General features: G+C 42.5%; 1 protein-coding gene across 8 annotated transcripts; it reads right to left on the bottom strand.

Moving 5' to 3' along the window:
* Positions 1-301: 301 nt before the first annotated feature.
* Positions 302-21,492, bottom strand: LOC118115097 (AP2-associated protein kinase 1). 8 transcript variants are annotated; one of them, XM_035166047.2, is made up of 20 exons: positions 20,454-21,492; positions 16,984-17,102; positions 16,278-16,386; positions 15,572-15,714; positions 15,310-15,431; positions 15,152-15,233; positions 14,893-15,025; positions 14,650-14,753; positions 14,114-14,193; positions 13,865-14,025; positions 12,964-13,148; positions 12,377-12,595; positions 11,650-11,837; positions 11,159-11,352; positions 11,000-11,068; positions 8,881-8,982; positions 8,530-8,631; positions 7,630-7,797; positions 7,208-7,297; positions 302-2,902 (listed from the first exon to the last, which is right to left on the bottom strand). In XM_035166047.2, the coding sequence occupies exons 1-20, from the start codon at positions 20,611-20,613 to the stop codon at positions 2,052-2,054; spliced, it is 3,381 nt and encodes a 1,126-aa protein (XP_035021938.1). In that variant the 5' UTR covers positions 20,614-21,492; the 3' UTR covers positions 302-2,051. The 8 variants fall into 8 exon arrangements, with proteins under 8 accessions (XP_035021938.1, XP_035021939.1, XP_035021940.1 ...); XM_035166054.2 differs by lacking the exon at positions 302-2,902 and adding an exon at positions 4,048-6,661; XM_035166048.2 differs by lacking the exon at positions 7,208-7,297.
* Positions 21,493-22,900: the final 1,408 nt, after the last annotated feature.

The following is a 22,900-nucleotide window of genomic DNA, read 5'->3' as shown; positions in this document are numbered from 1 at the left end:
ATGACAGTCCAGATCCTCCCGGGAGGAAAATGCTGCTCTGTCAGTGCCACAGGAGCTCATTGTATGAATGTACGCCTGCGGTCGTGTACAGCTGCATGTCCAGCTGTTTGATATGTGGTTTTGAATGCTTCTTGCTTGGAGGTATATGACATATGCATGGTATACCCAGAATGAATTGACCTGGACTGTCTCCGTTTTCTTATGTCCGCATGAAGTAATACAAAAAAATAATTAGCAATCGCTTATTTACATCCGCAAATTCATGTTGTCTGTGATAATAAATAACTGCAAGAGCTGCAAATTTTCGATTTACATTCATTTAATATTCTGTTTATGACTTACAACATGGTTTTCAAAGGCAGGCTGTGCAGCATTAACAAGTGTTTTGAGTGCTTTTCTTTTTGTCCAACAGTGTCATCAGCATTTGAATCCTCCAAAGATTTGCAACACCGGTCAAAATACACTCTACAGCAGTGTTACGATCAAAAAACATTCTTAGCGAACCCTGACTCCGTGTCAGTGACTATGTGCAACCTTCATGTATATAAGGTGGGTGAGACAAGTGAGCATAAAAAAAAAAAAAAAAAAGATTGTACACTTCAAAAAGAAAGAAAACATGATTTTACATTGCAACAGGAGAACACAAGTAATTAAACTTTGGGTTGAGACAGGACTGATCCCCTTTCTTAAAAGTGCCTTGGTGGGAAACAAAAAAGTGTTCCATGATTTTACAAAGCAGAGACAATAAAAAATATTTCCAAATGGCGATGAAACGAATTCAAAAGGAATGTCATCAGTCACCATTCATGACGTCACGTATAAGACACGACTGTTACGATCCCTGACCGGAACTGCAAAGCATTAAGTGCTGTAGATATTTGTGTGACTGCGGGAAAGCATTGTTTTCTCTTCAGGTATTTGTAAGTGTGAGTCACAGTTTTTACACAGTGATGTCTATGATAGAGAAGCATTTCAGAGTTGACTTAAAACCTTGGTGCATATAAATACTGCAGACAGCGAAAGGAGGTCGTACACAACTGTACCACCTCCTGCATTGGAGCTGAATGCAAGTGCAATAAAATGAGGTGAATGCAGCCATTTTTCAGGAGGGCACAGAAGGCAAAATGTGAGTCATGATGTTTGACGTGGAGGGAAGTTCTGTGAGAGTGTAACGCCTCGGAGAAATAGAGATAAGTGAATCTTCTACATTTATGTAACATAAAACTGAGGGTGAATGTTCTAACATTTATATAAAGTTTGTACATTACATGGAACAAACGCTGATATTTCAGTTACATTAGATGGGACAGGACAGTGACCACAAACATAATATGCAACAAAAAACACAAACATTTTTGATTGAGGGGAAAAATGCATCATTATCAAACTCTCAAGCATAAACTCATAGTTTCGACCACTATCGACTTTGAGGCCACGGTTGTACGACCATTTACAAATTTCATGCTTGATATGATTGTAGATTCATTTCTCATAGTAGTGTTCAGAGACATAGTCGCTCGGCTTTGTCTTTATCTCTCAGGCTTCTGTGAAGGTATGACCCTGTAATTCAAGCTGAATCTTTCCTTTCTGAGAAACAGCTGCAACAGAGGAATGAGGCGTTATCACGTCATAGCTTCACAGTAAAGCTCAAATACAATCGAGGACAAGCTCCCTCACTACTGTGGTGTTTTAAGCGCCGACACAAAAAGTAAATGAGGTAGGCAAGAAAACAATCAGATGCTTGACCACCATATTATCTTTTTATCAATATACGTACCAAAAAGATTAAGAGCAAATCAAAAAGTAAAAGGATGTGACTGGAAAAAATAAATCAAAAGTGACCAGGAGTCTGTTTTAAGATAAGGATGTCAGTTTTCTTATTTGACGCAGTATTCGTGATGACCTTTGCACCAGATCAGAGCCGGATGAGAGTGAGATCCATGCAGGCCTGCAGTCCTGCTGCAGTGCTGGCGACAGCATGCATAACGCCTGGTACAGTTTGCATAAGTGAGAGCGGTGCTGATACCCACCGCCCTGACCTCAGAGTGTGTTCAGGGCTTTTCCTGCGGGGCTTTGAGGTGAAAGGGTGCAGAGACGAAGGGGTCTACAGCACTCACTTCTGATGTCCATGAGTGAAGAGGTCCAACGGGGACTGATGCCACAGCTGCCTGCCTGTTCACGTTGGACACCACTCTGTGAGCCGCTACCAGCTGCTGGGGCACGGGTCCCTCAAAGTGGCGGGAGTATTTGGCCAGAGCTTGAGGGCGGAATGGTTGAGGAGCGACTTGTCCCAACGCATCTTGATCAGGGGTTACAGCGTGAACTCCAGCTACGTGAGGGTGCGACGCCTTGGGTTGAGCTCCTGCAGCCTCCTTTCTTTTTCCGAAGGGAGCCTGAGAGAACACGTCGAGCTGCTGCTGAGCGTCCAGGAAGCCGCGTGGGAACGGAGCATTGGCGAACACATCGGCCAAATCTTCTTGCGCAAACCGAAAGGGGGCTTTAGAGAAGACATCTGCAGCAACATCTGTCCCCTGTGCTGGCTCGGGTACGTGCTGGGAATGATTCTCAGCGAAGGTGCTCGGAGTAGGTTGATCGAAGGTAGTGGATGGTTGTTGTGTTGGGTCTATGTTGGAGTGTGCGGATGAGTGGAGTTCTAACTGAGGCCCCTGCTCGTCTTCATCCTCAGAGTCCAGCAGCAGAGGTCTGGAGCCGCTGAGGTCATGAGCTGCTAAATGACCCTCATCGGCTCCTCCATCCTGCTGATCTCCCGTATGGACTTCTGTCTCCTCGTCTTCCTCACTGGAGTGCACACAGTCCTCATTTGTTTGAGCATCTCCTTCTGGAGCTTCCGTCTCTTGTCCCCCCTCAAGCACGGTGTAGTCGTTGCTCTCTTCTTGCGGATCTGTAAAAGACAGCAGAGGCAGAGGAAACATATCAGAAGTGAACACAAATGTCAACATTCAGACATTTTTAGTTAAATAACAAAATAACATATCAGGCCATTAAATCTCATCATCTATAAAATCTGACAAAGCCTGATCGATGACAACAACCCTACAGTGAGCAACCGGCAGAAGACTCCAACAATACAAAGACATTCTAGTCTAAACAAGTCACAGGAGACAGACAGGACTACCAGCGCTACCACTACAACATCAAATAACCTTGTTTCCACAAATAAGTTTCACTACAGCGGTTCAGTATCCTCAACTTTCCAAAGACAGTGCGTAGTGTTAGGAGAGGGGGGGCAGTTTGATTTTAGTCAGGATTGATTGTGTCAAGGTAAAGGAGCTCAGAGGGAGTCAGTAGGTCTGTGGAAACAAGGACAGAGAGCCTTCATGGCACAAGTAGAAGTAGTTAGTGGGACAGACAGGTTTGCATGGATGAGCAGAGACAGGTCAGTCTTACCTCAGCAGCGTTGACTGTTAACTGGCAGCTCTTGGGAAGATGTTAGTTGCAGCCATTAAAGGAAAACACCACTTTTCTTTCAGTGTTTTAGGTCATTTCCCTCATCATACGAGTATTTGAAACTGTCCACAGCTTGTTTCCAAAATGTTCTACTTTTCCACTTTGAGATAAGTGTTGATCCAAGTGAATAATTACCCACAAATCATTTCATCTGTCAGAGCTGACTACCAAGCACAGTAAGCAGTGAAACAGCGTTGATCATCAAGAGCTATCAATCCCTTACAATACAACTCACAGACTACAGTCTGTACATCTGCGGTACTAACTAACAAGCAGTAAACACAATTTAAAGCCCCTTTTGTTCTGGAATCCTAACAGTAGTGAACAGGTGTGTGATTTTAAAAGACACCTGTCCATGTCCATGAAGCAAAGTACTACTAAGATATTAGAGAATTAAGACAAAACAATGTTTTAATACTGGGCAGAAAACACATAACTAGATACCATAATGCTAGAGTATCTGCAATCTAATTTGGTTCCGAGAAGGAAAGTCTGTTGAATAAAATCACAACTGTCTCAACTGGTCCCTAATATGATCTTTAGTGTAAAAATCAAATGATTTGACCCAAAGACACTGAATTTTCATTCACATTAATGAGTTTTATTCAGAGCCTCTCATTTTGAACCTTAATTCATAAAAATAGAAGTGTACACTCGATAATGATGCTGCTTTGACATGTGGACATCCGTAGCCAAATCAAGTCAGAGTTATCAATATGCCTGTCACCACGTCAACCCCACTAGCACAGTTAAGTACATTAGTTTCACACAGCAACACAAGTAAAACTCTACGGCCAAGGCAAGAAGTCTACAGGATACAGCACTGTAGTGTCTGATAAGAACATGAAGCATGTTGTAGGATTGCATAGATCAGCAACACAGATGCAAATGACTTAACTGAACCAATAAAGATGGAGGGAAATAAAAAATAAAAAAGGATTTCTATTTACCCATGTCAGTTCTTACAGTAATGTTGATGTGTGTGAATTTACAATGTCATACAGGCATGATAAGGTGGAGAGAACTATTCATGTCAAACACATACACCAGTGATTGCAAAGGGGTTTTCTGTTTGTATGTACACGTATAAGGTGATATGGACCTTATATAGAGACTTGCAGCTATACAATGAACTTCCTTTGGCGAGAGAAATCCATTTATTATATGTTAAGGATGCAATGCAAGGTCAGCTGTGATCACATGTAATGCAATATAATGTATGCAGCTGTTTTTCCATGTCTGATGATCATCGGCCAAATGAAGGTGCAACAGAGATATCAGGAAGTCAACTCCGTCATCAACTCTGTCTTAGATCAAATCTATCTCAGTAATATACGGTAACTAACCCCAGTCAGGTAAGTCATAAGCACTTTGTGTCATGTATCCATGACAAGATCTAAAGCAAAAGCACGAGCTGAATGTTTGTGAATGAGGAGAAAAGACTTAGGACACGGGGTCCACATATTTGCACTCATAAATACACAAACTATTTTTAAATCTATATATCCTTATATATTTTACATATTTTATAATGGTACTGGTTCATACCTTTAATCTAAAGCACTATGAATAAAAGTCACATTTATTCATACCATGACAGAAGAGATGCCTTTAAATATTACACGACTACAAAACAATCTACTTTTACCATTTTTGACATGAGCAAAATAAAAAATAAAAAGATTTTATGTACACGTAAAGGATTTTTCTGAATATCGCCTCTTGCAGAAAACGATGTCACATTCGCCGAGTGACCTAAAAGTACGTGATAAGAAAGGACTGGCTACATAAGACAGAGGGGATGTCAATAAGAGATGGGTTGTTAGCACAGTACAGACACAAAATAAATCTCTATAAACAGTGTCGTGCTGCTAAAAATCTGCTCGTCTTCACTGATCCTGAGAGCAAAGCAACACAAATCTAAAATATGAATAAAATCTTTCTGTTAGCTTTGGCATAGAATCATTTCATTCCCTTTTATTTATCTGCTGTAATCATCTTAACAATGGGTCAAAGATATAATGAGGAGTTCATGACCCTGGACATTAAAAGATGTAATTTTATAACACACGCATACCATGAATGGTCTCACTATATGCTGCTGATAGTGAAAGCACCCCGCGGTGGTGACCGAGCTCGGTTGATCAGCCTCGTTAACACTGACTTCTTCATTCTCAGGATTTCAAGACGTTAAGATATATTTTTGGGAGAAATTATACCCTGTTTAGTATTCAGAAAGAGGTCAGAATACACAGCTCTGCTTAGGAAGCTTAATACATGCACTAAGTTAGCTTAGATACATAGCGGTTAAAACCCTGGTTACTGGTCAATACAAGGGAAAAGTAGCAGAGATTTGGCTTGATAAGATGGCGCAGACTCTATTTGCTCATGTCCAAACAACAATATTTGAAAAAGGCAGCCTCCTTCTCCTTTCACAAGAAATCTGAACAGACGGCGCTGAGCTGACATTTCCTTCTCCATAACTGGTTCAATCAGTGAAAAGAGCTCTCAGCCGTCACTCAGGGTGCAGCCTTGTTTGGTTCAAAGCTTTCATAGGAATGTGCATCCAATGATCCAGGTGGTCTATTTCCACTCCGCACTCTTTAGACAGACCCCTGACACAAATGCGCATGCCTGCAGGTGGCTTGTTTAAATAAAGCTTTGACCCTGAACAAGTAAAGTGAGCACAACGCAGCTGTGATCAAGCATTTTTACACGTGTGACGAGGACAATTGATCACCAAGGCTGTGCTGGGATATTAATGCATGTATGAGGAAAGCATGAGGAAGACCATGGTGTAGCCAGAACAGAGGCAGATGATATGCTTAGGAAATTATGAGAAGATTTTGTTTAACCAGCGTGGGAATGTCAACAGCAGGCAGAGATATATGAAACCAGCTTATCAGGCAGCTAGAGATGGAGTGGAGGCCAAGGAGGCAAGTAAAGAGAACGGTTCCACTGAACCGATCTATGCTGGCTCCGTTTCCCTTCATAAGGTGCTACATTAAGTGCCTCTGCTCCCCCCATTTCTATCCCCTGACCCTCCCCTGTCCCTTTGTTAGGATTGCACACTGCCCCTTCGACCTCTCCCACCCCCTCTAGAGGTCGATGAGCTGATCCACCAGCAGAAGGGAGCGGGCCAAGTTGGGGATGCTGGACTCTGAACTGCCACTGTTGCTGCGCGAGTGACCACCTGAAACATGCCAGAAACAGAGAGAGAAAGAGAGAGAGAGAAAGAGAGATGGACATGGAAGAGTCGAGGGAGATCGTGAAAGACAAGCAAAAGAATGAGTGATACTAACAGAGGTTGTATGGAGAAATGAAGCAAGGAGTTGAGGAGGATGAGGGTGGATGGGATGGCAGAGCAGAGAGATGCATGAACGGGGGCAGAAAGAGAAAGAGAGGCAGAGTGTGAGCTGGGATTATTTTACACAGCTGCATCATTACAGGGGGGAGTCATTCTAACACGAGGAGACTTTCAAGATTAACTACAAAGAGCCAAACACCTGCAGGGCGGAGAAGCACCAGCACTACAGCATCAGAAACAAAGGAGAGAGTGGGGATAATGTTAGAGCTTGATGGGCTATGAAGCTTTAATGTGACAAGCACACCCATACAAGTCTTCTAACATCTGCAGTGATAGGAACGAGCTACTGCGACTGAATTAGGGGCTTAGTCATTCATCTCTGTGGGCTTCAGGAGGAGTCAGTGCTCATCTCAGGGTTTTTCTTAACCTTACCTTGATTTGAGTTTTTGGAGATGAGCACGGGAATAGGGTCAAACTCGTCATCATTGCCCTTCTCCCCACACGACATGAGGAAAGCAGAGTCTGCGGTGAAGGAAGAGGAGGTGAGGGAATGATGGAGGGGAAAGGACGTTAACTCAGCCAAGGAAAAGAGCAAAAAAGAAAGGAAGATGCGAGTAGATTAAAAATAGATGAAGCCAGGCAGTCACAGTATTTAAAAGCCATGCACTTACAGTGGCTTTTGCCCAAGGGTCAGTTGAAGCTGGTATATAATGTGTCTAATTCAATTTCTGTATCACATGGAGGTTTGAGTTTTCTCTGTTTGAACAGGCCGCCTGTGTTCTGGTAATGATCTGCGCTGGTTTTATGGGCTAAGATCCCCAGCAGACATGTGGAGTGCTGCGAGGGGGTCTTACCAGGAGCTGAATGAGCAGGTGGCCGCTCCTCCAGACAGGATCCAGAGCTGGAGCCAGAAGGAGTAGAGGAGCAGGAGGTGGCGAGAGCAGAAACAGACTGGTGTCCGTGAGGAGAAGAGTGAGATAACAGATCACAACCCAGCAGAGATTCCTCCCCAGTGAGAGAGTCTGAGACAGCACGACAGGAGGAAGCAAAGCCAGAGGGACAAGGGGTCAGAGTTAAGATATAACTGTTAGCTGACAGAGCCCAAAGCATCTTCTAGTGAGGCAGTTCACAGTTTTATTGCTGAAAGCATATCAGTGTTAGCAGCTGATGAAAGTATTGGTGCAAATCCCACAGAAAGAATGTTCGAAAGTCAGGGGAAGTAGCTACACGTCCAAAAATGTACATCATTAGAGTATTTTAGACTGTGAGCAGGTTTAAACATCCTCACAATGTTGTGAATGAATAGACTGTAGCTGCTTTCCGACAGGCACAAACTCTAGAAAATATTCAGACCCAATTTTAAGGATATTTTCCAGAGTTCATGTCTGAAAACTGTCACACCTTGAAGCAGGGTATTACTGTGCTACCCGCAAAAAACTGCTCCAGGCACTGAAGTTTGCTGCCATTTTGAAAGAGCCACAGGCCCAAAATAATTTGACGTTGCAGTTTGTTTAGTTTTTTTACAGGATAACACGACATATCAATGGTCACTGCCAAAGATAAATGAGTATCTAAATAAATAAATAAATAAATAAATAAATAAATAAATAAATAAAAGGGATCACAGTTGTCAACCCTCGATAAAAACAAGACAACATCAACAGGTGGCAAGGGGAAGAGGACAACAATTCTTTGGTGAAAATGCTGCCAAGAATTGTGTTAAGGTTTAGTACTCTGAGGTCCAGGATGCTAACCTGGAATGCTGGCAGGGATGAGCTCTGGTTGGATTGAATGGCGTTGAGCCTGGGGGGCTTCCAAACCAGGAATCAGGGAATCCACACACACCTCTGCCATTGCTGCATGGAGACATCATGTGGGGAAAAACGGTAATACAAACAAAATATTAGTAATAGTGAAGCAAAGTAAATTGTCTTAGTAAGGATAAAACTGGAGAGGGTATTCTTTACTCCTTCCCCCAGTGAGGTTTTTGGGACTTCATGATCATGGAGGGGATGAAGGAGGGGAAGGAAGGGAAGAAGACGCATGCAGAGCAGATGGGGAATTTTAGAGCAAGGCAGGGGGACAAGAACAGAGCTACCAGGTACCATTGGTGGAGCTCTCTGCAGTGCTATTGAAGGGGTCAGCTGGGGTTAACAGGTCAGGGAGCAGCAGAGTTTCAGGGGACTTTAGTCCCTCAATCAGCTTCTCTGTGAGTGAGCCAGAGAGAGAAGATGGACAGAGGGAAGCGACAGATGGCCGGGGAGAGAGAAAGCAACATGAGGATTTTGCAGATAAATAAAAAAAAGAGAAGAAACGAAAAAAAAAATGACACTGTAGCAATGTGGAGAAAAATACAGTTTGATAAAATCATTTACAGTTAGAGTTTATTACAGTTTGAAATGTAGCGAACATCATGTTAGTCACAAGGCAAAAATATATTCAGGAAAGCAAGAAAATATAACAGGATGATGAGTGCACGAAGAATCATCATGTCAACATTTCAAGGTAACCCTGCAATCAGGCTGCTTGCAGGATTGATCAAGCCATAATATTGTGATAAAGTCATTGCATGATGCGTTAGTTTACTTAGATTCTGCCCATCAGAGATATACTTCAAAATCAGTTAGTAGAGTGAAATCCTATCAAGGAACAAAACGCTATCCTTTTTTAAAACAGTATCAAACCAAACAAATGCTGAAGAAAACACATTTTTCCACACTCTTACATTACAAACTTCAACAGCAAACAATTAATCATACAAACAAGCCACACAGACTGCATTAATGCACTCGGCTCTGTCGACATGCTAATCGTCCCATTTCGACCCATTTAGAACCGGTGCATACAAACAAGCACAACTCTTTGTTAAGTTGGTTTTTCCATATGTGCAAAATCTTTGTCAAAGACTTGAATTTAGTACATTACTTTACTGATTTGAGCAAGTGCAATACAGCCCATGAATGAAACACCAAATTATTGACTTTTCATTGCAGCTCATACTTACAGGAAACTGCTATGGGGGAAAATGGAGTGGGGGTCTTAGACAAGGAATGTGTTGACTCAGAAAACAGCACAGCAGATGTGACCTTTAGCCCCCTTCACTATAGGAGAGAGGCCAAGACTGATGAAAAGCTTTTTATAAATTAAAATGTCACAAAGCTAATTCTCGATATCGGCCCAAAAAGTTCAGTATCAGTTGGAATCTCTTGTTTTCTTATTAATTCAACCGTGTTTTCTTTTTCAATGCTGCTCTGCTTTTGTGTTTACTCATGTATATCCTTGTGTGCATCCTATTTGAAAGAGAGTCCAAGAGACAGCTTAGGCTAGGTAGAGAAGATTAACCACACCATGGTTATGTAAGAGCCTCAACATTTTCATCCTGTCAGTGCAACTACACAAACAAGGTTACACAGAATCACGCCCAACCAGAAAGACCTAAAGGCTAAACTGAAGAGAACATAAAAGGCTTTGCGATAATTTCAACAAGATAGCGTGCTTAACTTTCTCTTGTTCTTAGTGGCACTGGTAAGCAGGCTCCTCCAGCAGTAAGGCAATCCAATTAACAAAGGAGAATTTGTCCTTAGCGTTGCCGGGCAACAGCAAAAGCAGAGATCTGCAAATGAGATGCGATCTAGCTGTAGCCACCGTCTCTATTCATGGAAGCTGACAAGGAGCCACTGTGAGGCTGCTTGCTATGTCAACAAGATAGGACTGTGTACAAATCCCAACCACAAAACTAGCACTCATAAACTAACCCCTGGGAAGTGAGATAACCAGGCAACTACCTCAGATTAAATAAAGTGACTCAGTAGCTCTAGGAATATATTTGTTCGACGGAGAATCGAAGGTACGGCTTGTATTGCGTGTTGTGCTGTGCCAGGAAAATTACCTGTGGTGTCAGATAGTGAAAGGTTATTAAAAGGATCCGGGACAGTCAACAACGCTGAACCTGCACTCATGATGCCTGCAGATCTTTCAGCTTAACATTGCACAGTGAATAATGATGGGAAAGAACAAATAAGGCAAAGTGAGAAAAACAAAAGAGGAGAGTGGTTTGGAGTATGGAGAAGCTTATTTTACATTCCGAAGACAGCATCACAAAAAAAAGAGGACATAACTGGATGATTAGAGAAATCTCCACTTGAGGATTGATATGAAGCCTCCTGGGACATTTATTATGTAAAAGCAATGAAGCAGCATAAGAGGAATTGAACAAAGTCTTACCTGGAAAAGCAGTGAGCCCTGGAATAAGATTTTCACTGGAGCCTGTGATCTTCTCCCCCGGGGCAGCAGCTGTGCACAAACAAACAAAATCCTTTTCAGGTTACACGACTACTTACCAATGAGGCATGTGTAAATATGCAGTGAATAAGTGGAACTCACTCTCAGCTAGCTTTGCAAAGTCTTTGTTGAGCAGCTCCTCCGCCGTCAGCTTGGAGAAGTTATCGTCCCCAAAGGGGTTCCAGCTGGGCAGAGTGGTGGGTGCAGCGGGGGCCGATGGGACGTCACCTTCACCTGGATGATACACACTCTGCTGGGACGAGCAGGGGGAGCCAGAAGGAGTAGTGCTGGCTGATCTGCAGAGCACAGAGGTGTAAACATAAACAAGGGCAAGAATGCACGGTGACATTTGATGGAAAGTCTGTGGCCTCTGACCTACAGATGTATGCAAATAGGAGTGAATGAACAGAGTTATTTAAAGACTGAATTAAGTGATTCTTCTTGAGCTGGATTCTCTGAGATGTTAAAGGGTCATTTATTCTCCTCTGGGGCTCTGTCATATGAATGGACTTTCTATTGGCCCACTGAGCTCACTCGCGGCCATGAAAGGACAGTTCATCCGCAGATCACTGAAGGGAGTTAATTCTGCTCACTTGGACTTGTTGAGGCTGGCCTCAGCTGCAGCCGCCTGAAGTAGCTGAGTGGACTTGCTAACTGGAACCCCAAACACGGCACTGTGGGTGACATCACTCAGGATGCGTCTGTGGCCACTCTTGGGGGCCATCTTTGGCGACGACGGGGGCGTCAAAGAGCCAACTCTGATATTCCCTCGGCCAGCCATCTGTAATGACAAGATAAGAGTGAAAATTGGAGATTAGGGATAATGAACTGACGCTAAAGGATAGAATATCTGGAAGAAACAAACAAATCACAGCCCTAGACATAAGAAGCAGCAAGATGATCTGGAAAAGAAAATCTTAAGATGTGTTTATGGAGACCAACAAAACCATAACTTAGAGAAAACAGGTATGGAAAAGGTAAGAAAGTATTCCCATCACATAGATTGGACAGAAACAGATTCACCTCATGATATGAGTTACATGAAAGTACAGTAGGAGCAGGAGGGGTATAATAGAAGCAGTGCAAAAGTAAATCATTTGGTTGAATCATGATTTTTATAGTATCTATGAAGCAACAGAATTATACCTTTCTAATAAAGACATTTAAAAGAGCATTTCTAGCTACACAGCAGCAACACCCCCAAACTTCAATTCTGCCAAGAAAGAAATTAAATCTGGATGTGATTCGTTAGAGATGAGCCAATAATCAGCCCCAACCCAAAGAGCAGCAGAGGCAGCGGGAGTCGGATGTTACCACAACCTCTGGGTCAGTTGGAGGACCAGTCACTGCAGACTCAGGGATGGGTGTGAGATGTGGAGCGGCTGTTTCATGGACTACATGCTGCAGCTGGTATTGCAGTTGCAGAGTAAGAACTGGAGGAACAGGTTTAGCTTTGGACTGCAGCAGGGTAGATGCCTGAGACGCTATTTGTGGTTGTTGTTTCTGCTGTTGGTGATGGAGGCTCGGACCCAGTTGATGCTACATAGGAATACCACAGAGCCAATCATGAGGAAGGCTCAGTTTGAAAGTTTGGTCCGGTTTAAATACTTTTTTATCATGTCATGTAATTTTTTCAATGATTGCTCATTGACTAAACTGTGTCTGTACTGCAGATTAAAATAAATTACCTGGGACCACAGTGTCAGGTGGAGCAGTACCTCTCCTTTTGTAAATGATCAATTACTTGATTACAATTACAATCAATTTGAAACATTTTGCAAAAAACCCTCTCAAACCAAGCGGTCACTTTTTAATAAATTAAAATATCGAATTTGTTTTCTGAGTTAGAGTTAAACACACAATGCAGCTACACAGTATTTCCATTATTGTTTGGTAAGGACGCCTACCTGCTGGTTACTCTGCAGACTTAAGAAGGCTTGCTGCTGCTTCGCGAGGAGCTGGTGATGCTGTGGTGTAGCCTGTGGCTGCATGTTGGTGGTCTGAGCTGTCTGTGGTGTAGCCTGTGTGGCAGAGGACTGTAGAGCAGGTTGTACAGCAGCTGCAACTGGAGATGGGACATTGATGCCAACACCTGAAAGAGGAAAAACTTGAAAATTGACTTGTATTTATTACATCTTTTAAGTTACAACCTCATTTCTGATGGCATGAAAGATCGGCACAAATAACAGTTGCACTAATGACATTAATGCAAACGTGCACAAAATAGTATGTAGTAAAAGTGTGCATCAGCACAAGTGTGTTTCTCTGAATTTCCAAAAATGGAAAATGTTTTATATAGCTGGTAATTATTTATTGAAATGATACTTTAAGCCTTCTCCCCACTTTCACCTGAAGACAAATAGCATTTTAAGTAATTTAATGTATTTTACACTGTTAAACAGATACAAATTTCTAGCTTTACTCCACAACTAATATAGTATTTTGGGCTTTTTGTTTCAATACATTTTTTAATCACAAACACTACCTGGAAGCAAATTCAGCAAATGGGTGACTGTGAACTGCCGAGTATGACAGCATGTGTGGTAATGACTGTGACATCATGCCATCATCTGTTCCTTCTGTAAGTGGGTCACAGATGAACAGAGGACCCATGAAATCAATTAAAAGCCTTTTAAGAATGAGCTCATTGCACCTGTGGGAACACAAGTCAAATTCTTGAGCAGTTCATTCAGTCCTGAATTTTTTGTAGAGATTATTATTACCAGAATAACTGTCACTGTAATGACAGGCTTCCTTTATTAATGGTCTGAACACTGACATATGGACATATTAAAGAGCTACTTGTACCTATGGCCTGGGGCCCTCCAGCAGCCACGTTGGGCCTCTTGCGTGGGGTGAGAGCGGGCTGGATGGGAAGAATGCCTATAGGCTGGGGCTGAGCCTGACCAGCCTTGGGCCTTTGTCGAGGTGCAATTGAGGTTTCTGTGGTTTGAATGGGGTCCGAAAGCCTGGTGGAAGGAACAACGAGACACGATGAGAAAAGGTAAAGTACCTTATAATGATAAAACTCAAATGCTTTGCTTAAATGCAACTCACCTGGCTTTGGTTTGACTCTTTTTGGCCACTGCTTCACTGGCTCTGATCGGCTCAGGAAGTTTTGCAGGAATGGGCAAATTCTACAGTAAGAGGATTTACAATTTATCAAAGACAATAGTTTATAATTATTATATCAGTGAGGTGTTAGGAGAATATTTTTCACTCATTACTACACTCTAGTCTGGATTTGCAGCTTCCATTACAACACAATAGTTTCCCACTTTAATAATAGTCAAGAGTGATTTCATAAACCTGGTTGAATCAGGACGTGGTCCATAATGCCTATTTCTCTGCCAGAAGAGTTTTGGTAGGGCGTAGGTAAGTTCTTCAAACTAGTAAGTTTTGTTTCTATGACATGTCACCACTGCCGTGGTATGATATACCAGCATTGCAACTATTTATCATGCCATCGCTTCATCTGGCAGCTGTAGAGCAAAGAGGTGCCTAACAACTAAAACCAATGTAGATGACTCACTTGTATATATTTAACATCAACCCTAATGTATAGTATCATCTCAGATTCCTGCCAGACTTACATGCACATTTGGGACTGGACACTCGCGTCGAGCCAGTTTAAAGGCAAAGTAGGAAACTTGGTAGATGTCTGGTCTCTTCTCTGGGTCAGGTTCCAGCATGTATCCTGAGGAGTCAACGAACATGCCATGTTTACTTTGCGTCAGAAACAGGAAAATTCACAGTTAAAAGGTAACTGCCCCAATACTGGACACACGTGCAGTAAGTAGGACAGTGATTATAATGTGGTGAACAAGGATACTCACGAATGAGACAGTGCATGTCCTGGGAGTAGCGGGAGATGTCTGGAATAGTGAAGCTGCCGTCACAGATAGCTACTTGACTCTCCCCAAAAGGAAGTGTGAAGTAGCACAGTTTATAGAGAAGACAACCCATGGCCTATACAGAAGAGAAAATCAATGTTACTGTGTCCAGCTTAATGCACATGTCATTATGACAGTAAATGAATGTGTTCATTTTGTGATCATAATGTAGCGTAGTGGTAATGAACAAAATGTTTCTCACCCAAATGTCGGCCTTTGTTGTGATGACTTTTCCACCGTAGAGGTTGACCATCTCTGGAGCGCGGTACGACAGGGTGGTGTACCTGGTTTTAAGACAACACCAGTGAGTTTCTGGACTCTGGTTAGAAAAACAAATAGAAGCTATAAAGAGAAACTCACTTTTTGATTTCGTCCTCCACGACTGGCACTCCCTCCGTCTGAGGGTTTTGGAAGTGGTTGGTGGCGCTTCCAAAGTCACAGAGCACGTAGTGTCCCCGGTCGTGCAGAAGAATATTTTCCACCTGTATGAGGAAAACATGATGAGACCGTTTAGAACGGATAGTACATGATGTTAACAACAATGTCAAAATGTGTTACTTAGCATTATACACTCACTGTCTTAGCAGCAGTATGTGCATCTTTGGAAATTAATTAGACTTGCCTTGAGATCTCGATGGATGATGGGACTTTTGCACTGGTGGAGACGAGTGACCGCCTCGCATGTGTCACAAAAGATCTGTAAGACCTCAGGTTCAGTGAAGCCCGTCTGTAAACGCTGATTCATTAGGTTGACCACCTGCCCACCTACACAGAAAAAATAGGTCAACTACAAGACTAATAAAAGGTCTGGAACATTATTAACATGTTGTTCTCTATCTGATCATTTACTGCTATTTTATGAATAACTTGTATTTAAAGGTTAACTAATTTTTTTCATGATTTTTGGCAGACTTGAATCTGTAAGGTAAACAGTAATTACCTGTTGAAAGTTTAAACAAGGACTAAAATAATTAATCAACTTTCCACATCAACAATAAACAGAAAGGTTTACATTTATCTATGTATCCTTTTTTACTTTTCACATGGCACTAATGAAAAAAGGTCTCAAATAATTTCACCAAATTTCATTTTTATTTCTCTGTCAACTTTTGTCTTTAGAGGCTTAAACAGCTACAATAATGTTAATGTTTCAACTTTCTATTAATAACACCACTCAGTTATGTATTGACTGACACAGAGGTTGTATTGACCACATTAGCTATCTGTTGAATGCTTGCTTTTACACAGGACAGGGTGCTGTGAGAGGCTGAGCGTAATGGGGCTTTGAATTCAACCTCGACAGAAACATGGGGGTGGGCCAACTTTACCTCGACAGAAGTCCATTAAGATTAGGACTTCCCACACATCGCCAGCTCCAACTGCCGTTATGCTGGAGTCCAGGAAACCAACAATGTTTTTGTTGCCCACAAGGTCCCTCTGTGTAAACAAACACAGAAAGAGCAAAAGTGACAAATAATGTAGATACAGTTTTCATGGATTTTACACTCTGAAAACATTTGGTTTGGTATACAAAATACATCCATGTTTTTTAGTAAAGAGTCTGATTCTGAGCCAAAGGTCTAGAAGAAATGATGATAACATCCAGCAATAGGCGTGCCACCCAGGGTGTGGCTGCAGGAAGTGGTTGGTTTATCTTCCAGTAATGACTACCGGATTAGCAGAAGGGAGTAAAGATGGCAAAGTGTCAATTCAACATTTTCAACGGAATTCAATGTGTTTCAAGAGCATTATTACGATCCATCGCTTAAGCTCCTGGGTCAAAGAATATTTTCAGAAGTAGTACTTCAAGTAAAACCAATTTAAAGCATTCAGAGTTAGTCATGTTCAGACCAGAATGTTAAGACAATCGTTTTTTCTCTATGTGGTAAGTTTGACTTAAATAATATTTTCCTGCTGCTGTAATTCCATCCATTGCGACACAATAGTGCACAGGAACACAATCTGCTCTTAATAGACCCTCTTCTCATGTATGTTTTGCTGCACTCAGCAGTCTGTTAATGGACTCCTACTCACCATAATCTGTATCTCAAGTTTGCAGACCTGCAGATCATCTTCATCGTTGACGTACATCCTTTTTAGCGCACATCGTACGCCTTGATGAGTCCGCACCAAAAAAACTATGGCAAAACCTCCTGCAAATGATAAGAGAGATAGAACGAAGAAAAAAATTATAATAAACACGTACATTTAATAAAAAAGTCAGAAGAAAACAATTCTGTAATCTATAATTACTATCTCAACATATCCTGTTAAATTGCCATAAATGGTAACATTATTGTTAAGTGCTTATGTACAGTGCAAGGTTGAGTGAGGAACTGGTAAGAGGAGCGTAAAACCGCACAATGTGAGTCAGCAGTCCTGAGGAGGAAGATGGAAGAAATAGACAAAACTGACATAGGATACAGGAAGTGAGAGAATTAATCATCCCACCTTTGGTCACAGAGAGGCTGGCACGTAAGAAAAAACATGTGTGCATCCATAGCAACAGAAACCACCAGAGTAAAAAGCAGATATGCATGATTGATTATTTCTGTAAATTAGAATAAAAGCTCTAAATTGGAAAAGAGTGATTTTGACTGCATTGAAAGGTAGATGGATTATGCCAGGTCTTTATCTTCAGTGACTTGAAGATATAATCATATCTCCACTTTCATTTGGCTCTAAATTTTACATCAACAGCATTAAGCAGTTTCACTGTAAAGGTTTTCACTGGAATGTGTTGTTAACTGCAGCTCTTTTTCCCCTCACAGCTTGTGTTAATTCCGTACACAGGGCTGACTCATCCAGCTGGCATCACTAAGCCAAGGACAGTTCCATGTGACTGGTCTGATTGACATTTGATGAGGCCTGGCTTGGGCTACACCACTGTGAGCTGTATTATAAAAGAAAGCAATGAAGCACAAAAAGAAGGGAGTCAGCAACATTAAATCATTTTAACAGGCTGGTTGAAATAGTCTAATAAAGGCATAAAAAGCTCAGACTACTTAGAAATGATGTGTGCTGCAGTGCTCTGGCCTGTCAGGGTGGAGCTGGGTCACCATGGATGACAACACATCACAATCTCACTGATGTCATAAGCTATAAATTCAATGACGAGAAATCTCACGATGAAGGGCAAAAATCTGCAACACAGTGCTCGATTAACAGAGAGCACTGGCAGAGCTCTGCCTGATCAGTGTTATTAAGACACAGAGGATCTCAGGATGCATTTGGGTGCAATCGGCGACATTTGTGATCGGATCACTCAGGCTGGATGTTTCTACCGGGTCTGAATGGGGTCTAAATGAGAATCTGAAGCCGTGTGTGTGTGCAGTCCGTCGCAGTACAGACAGCTGAAGCCCTGTTGTCTCGCACAGTCTAATCTGAGGTGCCTGTGAGGAATGAGAAGGATTAGCAGCCTTCTTAAGCAACATTTAGCAGTGGTCTACAATCTCAGTAGACAGTGCAACCAAACGACTGTTAGTACAGCTACAAATAGCCACTGCCCCTTGACGTAACTGACTGACTGTTAGGATTATACCACTCGAGCTTATGCATACACGCTCAAGTAAATGGACACAAAAATACAGCTTTAGGCAGTGCTTTGGAAAGCGCAGTGAATAGCCACAGTGTTCACTTACAATTTCTCATTAGCGTAATGGACTTTACATAGCTACTGGGCTTTCAACTCTACAAAACACATGTCCTCATGATTACTATGCTGTTTACAAACATGCACTCTGTAAGGTTACATGACACTGCAGTGACTGCGAGAAATACGAGCATCACAGATCTGCCAAAGAGAAAATTAGCATGGACGATCCAGGTAAAGCATTTGCTTAGAAAACTGAATGGTTTTGGTTTACAAATGAGGGGATGACTTACTGAAGCTCCATGTTATGCCGTCTAAAATGCAGGAGCGGGGGGGTCACATTCTCTGTTACAATGCAACATATTACACGTCTCCGAAACAGGGCTAATGTTACCAGCAGTAACTCTATATGGACAAAAGAAACCACATCATGGTGACAGTAAAGACAGAAAGAGCTGTGTCCTGGAATATCCAGAAAGGATCTGGTTGAGAAGAAATCACAGACATCTGCCTTAAACCCAAATGTAAAAAAAAAACTAAAAAAATGACCATGCGTGTACCTTTAGGCCTTAAGCTAGAAAAGCCAGGGTAATGTGTCCCTGTGACTGCTTTTGTCTGGACGTAGTGAAACGTTCGACAATGACAACAAAGGGAGTAGACAGAAGGGGACATTTCTAAATGGAACAGCAAGCTAACAGAGAGTAACAGCGCAGACTTAACCAAAACCATCTGAATAAATAGGTCTGTGTCACTGGGGGAGTCACATAGCAAGCAGCAGGTCCACTGCTGCAGCGAGAAATTATAATCTGCAGAAAACTAGTCCATGTAGTGTTTAGTAAGATGTATAATCTTGTCGAAGTCATTTATTTTTACTATCTTAGCCAAATCATGCTTGTGAGGCCAAAGGATAACCAATCGAAACTCGAGTAAATATCTGCATTGAGGCCAAAGTTTTTCGAGGGGGCTGATACTAACAATAACTCCTCACCTACAGATATGAACAAATTCCACTTGAAGTTTCCACTGACATCTCGGTGCAGGGGTTAGATGTCTGAACCCATTCATAAAGCCACTTTGGTGCAAAGCAGGTGGTGGCCATCTATAGTACTGATGAATTAATCAGTCTTCTTTCATCTATTTTTTAGTAACAGGCGCTCTTCGCTAACGGAGCATGGCAGACCCTCATTTGAAAAAAGATGACCAAGGAGAAACTTTTACCACCATCACAACGCCCGATCAACCGTGTTCTGGTAAATACCTCCTTCAAAGTTAGGATGAGTTTCCAACAAAACCTTGAAGTCAATGACTAACCACTGTTTGAACTTGGACAAGTTCAGGTTGCCTATATGTTACTATTTAGTATGAAAGTCCCACAAAGTGAGGAGGTCGTATTTTATTTAGCTGTAAATACTAATATCTGTCCCCACCTTGAAGCAAACAACACATAGTTCACCCTTGCTTCTTGAATCTGCATTTGAGGTTTGTCACTCCCTCTGTAAATACCAGGGCAGATGACTCAGCTGGGCTTTGGTCCTTAACAATAAAGCAGAAAATGCGGTTACACCATTTTCCCCCGAGCAACTTAAAGAAGACAATCTCCACACACCCTCTGTCAGAATTTGAATGTTCAATCTTGAAACTCTTTTGTTCATTGCACAGAAGATCACGAAGTAAACTCAACCTGACCCTGAACCAATGAGCAAGGCCACTGCCTTTTAACAACATGTAATAAAGGGAGATTGCGTATCATCACACTGGGACTGTAGCAGGGCCATAGTCCAACAGTCCTCTCATTTAACTCGTGTTACCAGACCGTCCATCCTTACAAGTGTGGGGAGATCCATACTGTGGATCTGGTTGACAGTGTTCGTGTAAGTGTGTAATCCACACAACATAAAGTCACAATGTTCACCTTCTGCGACAATTTCCTCCACGGTCACTTGATACCGTCCGATGGTGAAGACGCGTCCGATGAAGCTGCCGCCGCCGCCGGAACCAGCGCCTCCTCCGCCGGCTCCGGAACCAGGCCCGGTGCTCACCAACTCCCGACGAGAGTCAAAAAATTTCTTCATGTCTCTAAGATGTTATCCTCAGCTCGATCAAGTCCAAAAGTAGACCAGTGTCCTCCCAACAAAGGCTCGGCGTGGATGTGCCCAGTGCCTGCTAGCCACCGTGCTGGCGTTAACGCTTTAGCAGTTTCTCAATGATTGAATGAACGCCGCTAGCTAGCTTCAAGCTAAACTCGAGCTAACGAGCTGGATCTCAAAATATCCCAAACACTGCGGTCCGACGCTCCGCGGCTAACTCATGGTTTGAGCAGCAGAGTCAAGTGTAACTGAGGAAATGTTAAAATACAGGAGCGTTTATGCGGAAGTCACTTCCTTTCCACTGTGAACGCGAGCTCAGAGCTGGCCGGCTAAATTAGCCAGAATGAGCCAGAACAAAAAAAACCCCACTTGTAAGCCGTTAGCTCACTTAGCCAGCTAGCCGGGCAGCTAGGTGCGGTGACAGCTGTCAGTCGATGGACCGGCAGTCAGGGAGGTCCTCGGTGTCCAGTGCAGCTTATTACACATCTCCACCGGCTAACATCCGCCTGAAAAGCTGCTTAGTTCACCGCCTGCACCGCTCGTCAGTCACAGTGGAAGTGACAGAGCTCCGCTGCCTTTATGCCCCCTGCTCGGCTAACTTAATGATGGAGCTAACGTGGCTACAAACACAGTAGGTGTCAGAGGAAAGAGTCATCTCCTGCTCCTCTCTGCGGACTCCATCCTGCCGGACTTCTCGAGGTGTGATTGGTCAAGTGAGCAGCGACTTCCTGTCAATCTCCTGCTCTCGTGAGGCTCAGGTCCCCACGGTGAATACCTGGTGAAAACCCGACCGGCCCCCGACCTCTGAGGAGTCAAACCTCCAGCAGCCTGTTCGCAAAAGCCCCTCCTGCTGGTAACACAGGTCCAACCGTCTGTGTTATGTGCTGCAGAGGATAGTCTCTTCGTTCGCAGACTCTCTCTCTACAGATCATAAAACATTTGGTCTGATTTAGAAAAAACTAACCCTAACCCCTAACCCCCTAACCCTGACCCTAACCAGAGCCCTAAACCTAACCCTAACCTTAGCCCGAAAAAATATTGCTTTAATTCTAACCCTAACCCTTAATCCTAAACATAACCCTTAATCCTAAACATAACCCTAAAATACTAATCTTTTCCAAAAACCCTAATGAAGATTAAACTTACTTGGACACACCCTAGAGCTAGATCAACCCTGGCAGAGCCTTCCTCGGGTGAGGGTGAAAAGTGATAATGGCCCGAAACCCCCGATGATCCTGGAGTCCACTACTGATGATGTGTCCTATAATATTAGAAACATAAACAATACATAATCAATGAACCAAAGGATCTTTAACAGAATCTTAACAATCATTGGACATCAATGCGGGACCCGCAAAATAAGAAACACGACAGAAACCAAAAAATTAAGGATATCGGAAGCCTATCAAAAAGTAAGAAATAATTTTATCAAAGCCAGTTTGGCTTTGGGGAAATGTGAGATTGGAGAGTTTTGATGGTGTGCGTCTGTCAGTGCATTCATTGCCTTTGACTCCCCAGTTCAACTGCCCATTTGACGGATGAAGTAGTGTGAGTCATCGAGATAATTTATTACTTCCTAACCCTAACCCCTCACCCATGGAAAATAATAAGATACAAAACATTTAATTGTCATGACACTGCAAAAAAACTCAGACCACAACAATTTTCATTATCTCTGCAGTATGGAATGAAGGCAGAAGGTGAGATCCACCTGAGAAGAAGGGGGATGAGGATTTCAGTCAAATTTACACAAATCCTTCTTGCAGCAGAGTTTGTTTATTACTAATTTTTAACAACAATTTGACGGTTTTAGTTTCTACTATCACACAGGATGTATATGAAAACAAGTGTGAGACAGGAACTCACAGGTCATGACAGTGCCATGCATTAATTAGAAATGACTTTGGAAATGATTAGCAATCGGATCAATGATTGATCAATGACCAATCAGATCATTCCAACCAACTCTGTAGACCTCCTGTCTCAGTATGGAAAAAAAACAGAATACAAAATTCAGAATATCACATTTAGTGATCTGGAAGCCTGTGTGGACAAGAAATGAACCAACAGGAGGCTCCCCCCTCGAGGTTAGAAAACTCTGTCTTCAATTTGTTGTTGCATCAGGTGTCACCCTGACAAAACATTCATTTTGTATGTTGGATGAAACACAACACACTTCTTTCGTAAGAAGATTGAATTTAATCAGACCCCTTGGTTGGCTGCTTGTTTATGTCAGTGTAAGGGTTTATCCAGCAGGGGTCACTATTTAATC

The sequence above is a fragment of the Hippoglossus stenolepis genome, chromosome 9 (assembly GCF_022539355.2).
Source record: "Hippoglossus stenolepis isolate QCI-W04-F060 chromosome 9, HSTE1.2, whole genome shotgun sequence".
Classification (NCBI taxonomy): domain Eukaryota; kingdom Metazoa; phylum Chordata; class Actinopteri; order Pleuronectiformes; family Pleuronectidae; genus Hippoglossus; species Hippoglossus stenolepis.
This window is presented reverse-complemented; position numbering and strand designations above follow the sequence as displayed.